The following is a 10835-nucleotide window of genomic DNA, read 5'->3' as shown; positions in this document are numbered from 1 at the left end:
TTTTTTTTTTTTTTTTATAAGCCTGGGCTGATATGGCTAGATTGTATCTTGCTTTGTAGCCAGTAGGAAGAGATAGTACATTCCTATTCCAGCAGATAACAGGGAGAGTCAGGAGCATGAGGAACAAATTCACCCTCAGCTACCGAGTGTTTGAGGCCAGCCTGAGATACAGAAGACTGTCACAATAAGCTACTGAAGGCTCAGGGTTTTCCAATCAGTCTGTCCTAGGCAGAAACTGAGCCCGTTACTAAGCCTACCCTCAAACGGAGCTCTCTCTGACCTATATGCTCACACAAAAACTAAAAATCCTTAAGAAAACAGACAAATGCAAAAACAATTATTACTAGAGCATATAAAATGTTTATAAATGAACAGTGTAACATATTTCGAGAAATAATATCGATATATATATATAAATGCTTCATATGCACCTTCAGTAAATACTAAAGGAAGGATAGTTTCTCAATGTCAGCGACACTTTAGACGATGACTGTTACAGATAGAGTGCTTGTCAGTTTTTGACCTAGTTCATTTTCCTTTAGAAAACTACCCTGGTCATCAGGCTCAAAGCTTGAAGACTGGTGACAGTCACAGCATCCCTGAAAGCACTCTAAACAGCCATTTCCATTTTAATGGCTGGATGTGGATTATACCCTTCGATCTGAAAGTCTTCAACTCTGAAGTCGTCAATCGTCTCAACTTTTCGAAGGATTCTGAGCTTTGGAAAAGGTCTTGGTTCTCGCTGTAGCTAAAAACAAAATCGTGGCATTATTTTACATGCAGTCCGGCGTCCCCCATGAAACCGACACAGTATTTTATCACAAGGTACAATTTTATAGGCATGTAATATTGTACTGTCTTTTCTTTCCGAAACATTAGGGAATACACCTCGAGCCTCATGAGATCTACACAGGTAATCTACAATTCAGCTGTAGCTCAGCTTCTTATTCTGAAACAGGGTCTTGGTCAGTTATCTAAGCTTATTTTGAACCCATTCTGTAGCCCACACAAGCCTTGAACTTGGAATGTGTCTCTTACCTAGCTGTGATTATATGATGAAGCCACCAGATAACTCCTGATAAATATACTAACTTTGGGACACAGCTGTTTACCCTTGCCAGTCTGTTTTTTTTCCTCAAGGTTCATAAAACACAAGACACTCCCTCTTAACTGCCATCTCAATTCATTTGTTGGCTACTCTGTTATAGGAATTTGAATAGACAGACTTTTTAAGGGTCAGACCTAACTACTTAGTGGACTAAAGCATAAAACTGAAGTCAAACATTTATACTTCACGTAAAATTATGAGTTAAAATGCCGTATCTCTGGGCTCTTCTCTCTGGTACTGGTACGTAATACCTTGCCATTTTCAGTGCTTACGGTTGCTAAGGCTGATTATGGCCTCACCCCTGCTCACTCCCATTATTAAAAGCCCTACAGTTGGAGCACTTCCCTGAAGACAGCATCAGCCAGAGCGACTGTGATGCAAAGGATGCCCTACTGTCTGTTGTCAAGAGAAGGCACAAGCTCAAAAAAGAGATCTAACAGGTGTACTTCTTACCTGAATTTTCAGCGGCTCTATATGATTCAGGTAAATATGCGCATCTCCCAAAGTATGGACAAAGTCACCTGGCTAAAAATGTTTCACAGAAAACACAAGTTAATATTTTAGTTTAAATTCTTTAAAAAAAAAAAAAAAGTTATTTACTTTATGTATGTGAGTACACTGTAGCTGTCCTCAGACACACCAGAAGAGGGCATCGGATCCCATTACAGATGGTTGTGAGCCACCATGTGGTTGCTGGGAATTGAACTCAGGACCCCTAGAAGAGCAGTCGGTGCTCGTAATAGCTAAGCCCTTATAAAAACACATCATTTTAAAACAGATTAAGGAAGGTGAGATGGCTCAGTGAGTAAAGGCATGTCACCAAGCCTGACAACCTGGGACCCACATGGAGGAAGAGGACTCATGTAAACTGTCCTCTGACCTCTACACACATACACTGGAATATCTGGGCCCCCACATACACAATAAAACATAATACACAAAGACTTCAAAGCTTGCCAAAACAGTAATCTTATCAGTGTGTTTTTTGAGAAAAGTTAATTTACAGAAGTTTTTAACATTGTACGTGATGGCTCACACATGTAATCTCAGCACTTGGAAGGCTGAGATGTTTACCGCTCTAGCTGACATTGTGAACCTAGAAGAGCAGGAAGGGCCTAAAACTGAGGTGGACTAAAGTCTCCTGCAATAGCCAGCTCTATTCAGAGCATTAGACAGTTTATATTCTGAGGGTTAAGAAGAGTCACCTGAGTAAAGTGTATAATCAAAGACAAGCTGCATATGGCAAAACCATGTTTTTCCACAGAGGTATATAAAGAACAGCCAAAGTAAACTCTCCTGTCTGCTGCACCTGAGGGGAGCACGAAAACACATCCAAGAATAATTCTGTGTTTTGAAGAAACTAAGGTCACAAGACTCTTATTATAAGCACTCAGAATTCTTAGGACTTCATTCTTGGACTGTGTGCCAGCACTGAGACAGTAGGTTAGGGCTAATGAGGATTATAGAATAAGACCATGTCTCAAAAACGACCGCTCCCCCGCCACACACACACACAGAGGCAACAAGGGGCCAGAAAGCTCCAAGGAGGGTTATATAAAATTCTAATACTAATCAGACTGTGAGTTGAGTGTATTATATTGGCTATATAAGTATGCCTTCTGAAAGAAGCTCACCTTCAGGCCCGTGATATGTGCAATCATGTAGGTGAGCAGAGCATAGCTGGCAATGTTGAAGGGCACACCCAGTCCCATATCTCCTGACCTCTGGTAAAGTTGGCAAGACAGTTCTCCATTCACCACATAGAATTGACAGAGGGCATGGCAAGGAGGCAGTGCCATCAGGGGAAGATCTGAGGAGTCAATGGAGAAACAAGGAAGGGTTTTAGAGAACACAGCTATGAAAAAGGTAAAAGAGCAAACAAGTCAACCATGAAAAAGGCCAGCAGGTTACAGACACTCACAACTCCTACCTTCTCATTCTGTCAAAGTCAGACCATTTTCCCAACCCTGCAGCAGAGGTCCTGGGGGCTTGCCCATTAGCTATCTGCAAGCATACATTTACGCTGAAGCAATGCTCTTCCATCTGAGCTAAAATGAAGGATCTGAGCCGCTGTTGATGGCACCAAATAAAAGGAAAATGATCTCATTTGCAAAGGCCGTAGGAAACCAGCATCTGCGGTCTATCTTTTTGTTAATAAGTTATTATAAATCCAAATGTCCTTTACTGGGTACTCACTATACCTTTGTAGAGTTTAGTTTAATAATCTAGTTAAGCGTTAACACTTGACACTTCATCTGCTCCAAATTAAAAAAGTTAAAGTCACAGGTGTTTTTAACAGGCAATCTAATGCTCCTGTAATATAAAAGCATAAGGGGGGGGTCACATGAGCCTAACCCCAAAACATGAAGAAGATGAAAATTAAAGCAAAGTGTGAGTTGCTCAAGGGCACACAACCACAGGATCAGAGGTAGTTCCGGCCGCACAGAGCACCTCAGGCCACCTCGCTTCCCTTCCACCAACTCGCCAGTTCATCCAAAGGAAAATGACTGGGGTGCTGCCTACCTTTCGGGTTCCAGGCACACATGATGATTCTTCTGTCATCAGGGTTGGTTCTGATGGTGTCAATCACCTTTTGCAGCTGATCTACTCCTTGCCCTGAGTAATCTGTGGAATTGTCAGGAGAATACATGCACACTTAAGTCACATCAGACACAGCCTCTCCTATGATGACACTGACAGCATTCACTCAGTGCCTCTCCCTGACCCATGGTCCTAAGATACACAGCACATCCTGGGTATTTCTCAGATCTTGCTGGGTTACGTTCAGGGTCCTTTCCGATCCCATGTCTGTCTTAAGGAGCTTAAGTTCTTTTCTGCAGAAGTCTTTCAAATATTTAGTCTGTCTGTCACTTCCTCCACTGTTCCTGTTTATAGGTACTATTGGAATAAGGTTTAAATGTGTCACCCAAGAGTTCATGAGTTGAAATGTAATTTTCACTTTTAGGTAGAAATTTAATCAAACTATGCAGCCTTTAAAAGGTGATTAGGGTTAGAAAGTCATCAGAGTGAAGCTCCCTTGAGTGACTTCATAAGAAGAAACACACACTTCTCATCTTATCACCGAATACTGTGTCACCTCGGAGTTCTGAAGACTGTCATCAAGACGCAGACACCAGGACCACCAGCACTGAGATTTTACCACAGCTTTCTAAACTATGGGTTTAGGGTGAAAACCCGTGCACATGCATGTGCAAACACACACACAAACACACACTCTCTAGTGAGACATTAACTTTGGAACCTGTCCTAGGGAGAAATGACAAAGGCTTCTGAAGGCAGGTCTCTGTGACACTCAGGCAGTACCAAGAGAGAGGAAGATGCTGTCATAAAATGAGTTTTTTTTTTTTTTCTTCACCCTCTGTTCCCACAGAGTAGGAAGAAAAGGATAAGTCAGGCGCTGCACAGAGACACTATACTGCCTACAAATTTGCTCGTGCTTCGGCCCTGCAGAGAAATGATCATCAAAGGCAATTCCTGCACCCAGTCCCAGATGAACTATCCTAAACCCTTACAAACCAAACCTACCACTATTTGCCAATGACAAGGTTCAGAAAATTTTAAGCATTCAATCATGCCCAACAAATAAATGTTAGCCACCAAGAATATACTCAAATTGTATGCGATTTAGTTGTAGCTTCTCCACCATAACCCAGCATAGCTTCTCACAAGGTCAGTTACTTGTCAGCTCCCATGATATGAACTTATCCCCCATACTCTACAATGGATTTTTGAGGAAGAACACTCAGGAAACCTGAGGCACTGTTCTCTCCTCACCTGAATCCATATCTTTGTATTCAGCTCCAAAATGCCTCCACTGGAAACCATAAACTGGGCCCAGGTCCCCTTCCTGTCGGGCAGAGAATCCCAAGCTGTCCAAAAAGTCTCGGGATCCATTGGCATCCCAAATCCTCACTCCCTTGGAAGACAATTCTTTAGCATTTGTGGATCCCTAGAAAAAATGAGAGTAGAACAGGCATAAAAGGGGGTTCTGAGCCGCTCAACTTCAAGGCACATTGTCCATGGACAGCCTATCTTTAAGCAGGCTGGTCCTGGCCAGACTCCCTTATTAAGAAATTCCCTAAAGGTATTTCTTCTATTCCCTTCAACTTTAAAAAATCTTTGTGTCTAAATGTATACATGTAGTTGTAAGCATGTAGTTCTTGCCTTCACCTTGAGGTAGGGTATCTCTCTTGTTCCTGTTGCTGCTGTACCACCCACCCAGGCCAGCTAGCCTATGAATTTCCAGTAGATTTCCTTATCTCCATCACCCATCTCTCCCAGAGAAGTTCTGGGATTAGATGGAACTACCAAATAGGTCTTTTTATGAGAATTCCAGGGATCCAAACTCTGTCAGATTTATATAGCAAGTGCTTTTATCCACTGAATCATATCCCCAGCCTTCCCTTTTAATTTTTCTTTTCTTTTTTTCCCCCTGAGATATCCTAGATATGGATTCAGGTGAGAAGATTCCAGGTGTACCCCTGGATATCCTAGAACTCACTCTGCAGACCAGGCTAGCCTCAAACTCAAGAGATCTGCCTGCCTCTGCTTCCTGAGTGCTGGGAATCAAAGGTGTACACCATCACTGCCTGGTTTTAATTTTTCTAAAACCTCCAAGTTCCTAATATATTCCTACCTCAACCAACAGTTTGGAATTGCTAAATCAAACATGTTCTGGGTCTACACATAATACCCCAACTGGACTTGTTTAATAATATTTCATGTACAGTCTGTTTATGTCCCATATGGCTAAAGAATCTGTAGTGACAAATCAGTAGTTAGCTTTTCTGGAAAATGCTTCAGTCACACTGAACTAAGTTTCAATTCTATGCCACTCATCCGTGTGACCTCATAAAACTGTGTCTACCCCATGGACATTTACAAAATATTATATTTATCTTATCTTTGGCCCCATGATATCCTAACCCATCCTCTGATCTTGCAGCCAAGTATGGAGAGATCTCGCCCCGCCCCTAGGAATCATGTACCTATAACATCTATCAACAAGGCTATGGTGACACATACACTTAGGCCTGTGCCTGATCCTTCTATAAGTCCTCCTGTGACTGCTTTAGCCTCACCTTATTGAAGAACACGTTAGCAGAATTAAGCACGCGTCACATGCTTAGTAGACACTCACTACGACATGGCTTACATTCCGTCTTCACACAGGTGACAAAGTGCAATACAGATAACCGACTTTTCTTTCTTTTGTTTCGTTATTTGCTTTTCTTGCCTGCATGGATATCTATACAAGTGCATATAGTACCTACAGAGACAGTAAGAGAGCACTGATCCCCTGGAACTAGTTATAGATGGTTGGTTGTCTTCCTGTGGGGACTGGGAACCGAACCTGGGTCCTCTGAAACCGTTGAGCCAGATTTCCAGCCCCTCTTTCTATTAAGTTTCTTCTTCTAACTTTTTCATACTTCTCAACCTTTTTGGTTTTTGTTTTTCAAGACAGGGTTTCTCTGTGTAGCCCTGGCTGTCCTGGAACTCACTCTGTAGACCAGGCTGGCCCAAGTGCTGGGGCTAAAGGTGTGCACCACCACTGCCTGGCTAACTTATCAATCTTTTACAGGGTGCTGTAAAAGCCCCCCTTTCCCATCTATTTGGGTGGGGTTCAAGCTATTTTATGGATGTTCTAGAATTTCTGAAGATTTACCTTGCATCAGTTCCTACATAGAACTAAGACTGAATACACTGTCAACCCGTTCTAAAATGGGTAGCAATCTAGGGTCTGGTAGCCCCAAGATCATGTAAATCATAGAGTGCTCTAGACTTTACTTATTTTGTGTGTAAGTGTGGTGTATATGCACATGTGTGTACCTGAGCCCGTAGATACCAGAGGACACTGCTCTCTCACTTCCTACCTTTCCCTTGAAACAGGGTCTCTGACTAACCCTGGAGCTTGTTTAGGCCGGACTAGTAGCCAGCAAAGCACCAAAGGTCCTCTCATGTCCACCCTCCCATTGTAGCACTGAGGTTACAGATACATGCAATCACACCCAGCATTTCTTTTTAATTTTATGTATAAGACTGCTTTGCCTGCATGTGTGTCTGAACACCATGTACACGCAGGGCCCGAGGAGGGCAGATGATATGGGAACTACAGCTACAGATGCCCCGTAAGAGCTCAAATGCTCTTAACTGCTGAGCCATCTCTCCAGTCCCACACACAGAATTTTTATGTGACTGCAAGGGACTGAACTCAGGTTTCATGCTTGTTCAACAAACCCTCTCTACCTACTGAGCCATCACCCCAAGGATTCTAAAGAAAGACGTGTACTATGGCCCAGAACTCAGCTTGTCTCCTGAGTACTCTCAACCAGCACTAGACAGAATCTCACTTGTTCTGGACAAGGATAGAGGAGGAACTTGGGGTTGTCATCACATCCCTCCAATATCATCAATATAATATACTTGACTCTTTGGTATCTATTGATCCAGTAATCAATACATGCTGAGTACATACCATGTGGCTATATTCTGGACCTAGGAATACAATGGCAAATAGGAGAAATAGATTCTCTAACTTTGGGAAACTCACAGGACACTGTATTTATTTATCTCCCATCCAGAAAAATCAGGAAAAGCTGATTTAGAGGCCAGCTGATGATGTTTCCCTACAAAGAGAGACAAAAAAGTGAGAAGGAAGAGGAATCTATCTTGACTGGGTCAAGGCTGTCTGCGTGAGGCTGGAAGGAAGGGAGAGAATCAGACTCCACATGGAAGGAAGAGGTAGTAGGTACTGGGAACGGCAAGTGCCAGAGGCCTGGGCAGGAATATCCCAGTGTTTTCAGGTTAGTGAGTGAGGGGAGCAGGATAGGTGAGGGAGAGAACACAGAGCTGGAAGATGAACCAGAGAAGGAGAATGGCTAAGAGATGCAAGCTTGACTCCTAAGCCTGGTGCCGTGAAGACTGACAGCTTCCAATGCGGTACTACCCTTACCTTGATAAACCACAGCAACTCCTCCAAAACACCCTTCCAGAACACTCGCTTGGTCGTGAGCAGAGGAAATTCATCTGAAAAACAGTATATCATACGGTCAGAACATGGTAAAAAAAAAAAAAAAAAGCAAGCCACCATCCTGCTTACTCTGTGGAGGGAAAGCGCCTGGGATCCAAAACCCCAGAGAAGCCGCAGGAAGAGAGAGATGCCCAGCTATGGGACAAGTGGGAGACACCACAGTTCTCCAGGGGATACCCACACGGCAAAGAGAAAAGTCCCCACCTGCCAATCAGCCACTGTGAATGCTGTCACTGGGCTGTAATGACAGCACACAAAATGTGGCCTCAGACCCAGCCTAAAGCCCTCCCCATACCCAAGTCCACTATGCCATGCGCAGAGGGGTGATATCACTCATGTAAAAACTGAACAGTTTACAGATATTTGGAAAGCAAACTGACCTAGTGTATGGAGACAGAATTGTTTACTCCTCGGGATGGCCACCAGGGAACTTTGTGACCTCCACTTCACAGGTACCCAAAGGAAATGCACAAGTGTATGCAGCTTAAGAGGGAAAGAGGTGGGGCAGGTCAAGCAACCCACGGGCGAAGTGAAAATGCTCAGGTTAGGGGTGTAGTCAGAAGATGTTTGAAATTAAGTGAATTCCCTAAGAGTGGGCATATCTCCACTCAAAGCTACTCTCCACGCCAGCGTCAGGTTGCTCTTCATTCATCCTAAATACCACCATTAGCCCCCATCCCCAGCCAACACCTAGGAGGTCCTGTGCCCTTTCCCCGCCCTGTGCTTGATTCCTTCCTTTCCTCCTAAACATCCTTAAAGTCAAGGCCGTTGGAGGTAACCCCACAGTTCCCGCCTCGGGGCTGGGTTCTCCCCGCTTTTACCGCGCAGCCGTAGCACCGCCCAAGCCGTTTTCGCTCCAATTTTTAAACCGGTAGCAAAGGGGAACAGGAGATAAAGGGAGGAAGAGGAGGAGCAAAGCCAGGACCTCTGGGCAAGGTTTGGACAAGCCCGGATAGGTTTCTTTCCGCTCCCTCCCTCCGGGCCGCGCAACTGGTTGAAACTGGATTCGGGAGGAATGGTTTAACAGGGATTAAGGTCAAAGGAGGACCTTTAGGACCCGGTTTACTGGAAGTAGCTGTCACCTAGCGGCCCTGGGGCGGGCACGCGGAGTTTAGGACTCCTAGAACCTCAGAGCCCGGGTTAGGACTAGCCATGGCCGCCCGCCCCGCGTCCCCGCTCGCCCAGCCAGCCGGACATCAGTCCATCCCGCTAGTCCCGTCCAGCCCCGGCTACCTCTCAGGCTGTAGCGTGCCTGCATGCCGAACACCGACAGGGTGCCAGTGCCCGTGCGGTCCTCCTTCTTGAAGCCGCAGCGCATGATGTGCTCCACCTGCCTCAGGTACTGGAGTTCGCCATGCTGCGGGGCTTCGGCGCCCAGCGGCTGAGCGCAGCCGGACTGCAGCTCGGAGCCCACGACCAGCATAGCGGAGCCGTGTGGCGGCAGTGGAGTCCCGCGCCAAAACCCGGACCTTCCGAGCTCTCTTTTTCTCCAACACGAGCCCGCCCCTTCCTGCCGGGAAGCTTCTGGCCGCCGGGATTGGCAGACCCTGCTCCCACGTGGCTGAAGTGGTCCGTTAGCGCTTGCAAGGTAAACAGCTGCCGGCTTTCTCAAATCTCCATTTACCCTATTTTGGCATTAAGACTCTCTAGGATCAGGGTATGGGGACGCACGCCAGTAATTCCAGCTCTTGGGAGATTGAGGCTAAAGGATCTGGAGTTTAAGGCAGTTCTTCGCTTCAAGGCCAACCTGGGTACTTGAGACCCTATCTCAAAAAGAACCTTTGGCTTATGCTAGAACATACCAGAGCCTGCCTTTTGAGTCACTCTTCCTGCCTTTTGATACATGACCCTAAGGAATCTCATTTTCCAAGCCAGGAAAGGGGTTGATTTCTTGTTCTCGAAAAAAAAAATTTTTTTTCCGAGACAGGGTTTCTCTGTGTAGCCCTGGCAGTCCTGGAACTCACTCTGTAGACCAGGCTGGCCTCGAACTCAGAAATCCGCCTGCCTCTGCCTCCCAAGTGCTAGGATTAAAGGCATGTGCCACCACTGCCCGGCAAAAATTTAAAATCCCTAACACTTATTTTGTTGTGGGGTCTTCTTAAATCCGACATAAGTATAACATAATTCAAACACCAGGTTAATTCAGATGACAAAAATTGTAATCAGGGCGGCAGGACAGACTCAGAGGTGAACTACGACCATGAAGAGGCATTGTACAGCATATTTAAAGAATAAGACCATAAAGAGAGGAGAAGCTGGGTGGGCTGTAGCATTGTCCAATCATGTTTTGACATAAGGGCTCGAACAAGGGAGTTTCCATCAATTAGGATAGGAGTTGGTCCCTGGGCCTAGCAAGATAGTGAAGTTGTGCCTGAGACGTCAGGACCCAAGACAACTTTCCTTACAACAGCTGTTCAGCCATTGGGAAGTCCCCAGCTCCCCTAGGGCCTGGGACCTTGAATTTAGTCTCTCCTTATGATTAAATGGAGTCTGAAAACTTTGAATATTTTTGCTTATCCCCAACAATTTGAGTTCTGTTCCTTCGATAGAAGGACAGAGTAATGGCAGATTTGCATTTTCATGACTATTTTCCCAGCCTTGTTGAAGACTATCAGCTGGAACGAGTGGAAGATGTACAATGTTAACATTGATGATGGTCTTTAAAGCATTCTTTAA

General features: G+C 45.0%; 1 protein-coding gene across 1 annotated transcript; it reads right to left on the bottom strand.

Annotated features, from left to right (window-relative positions):
• Positions 1–337: 337 nt before the first annotated feature.
• Tyms (thymidylate synthetase) lies at positions 338–9584 on the bottom strand. The gene is made up of 7 exons (XM_028762225.1): positions 9393–9584; positions 8082–8155; positions 4904–5078; positions 3632–3733; positions 2743–2918; positions 1562–1633; positions 338–748 (listed from the first exon to the last, which is right to left on the bottom strand). The coding sequence occupies exons 1-7, from the start codon at positions 9580–9582 to the stop codon at positions 611–613; spliced, it is 927 nt and encodes a 308-aa protein (XP_028618058.1). The 5' UTR covers positions 9583–9584; the 3' UTR covers positions 338–610.
• Between the last annotated feature and the right edge of the window lie 1251 nt (positions 9585–10835).

Source organism: Grammomys surdaster, unplaced genomic scaffold (assembly GCF_004785775.1).
Source record: "Grammomys surdaster isolate TR1022 unplaced genomic scaffold, NIH_TR_1.0 132, whole genome shotgun sequence".
NCBI classification, from domain to species: Eukaryota; Metazoa; Chordata; class Mammalia; order Rodentia; family Muridae; genus Grammomys; species Grammomys surdaster.
The sequence above is the reverse complement of the archived record's forward strand: the minus strand, read 5'-3'. Positions and strand labels throughout refer to the sequence as shown.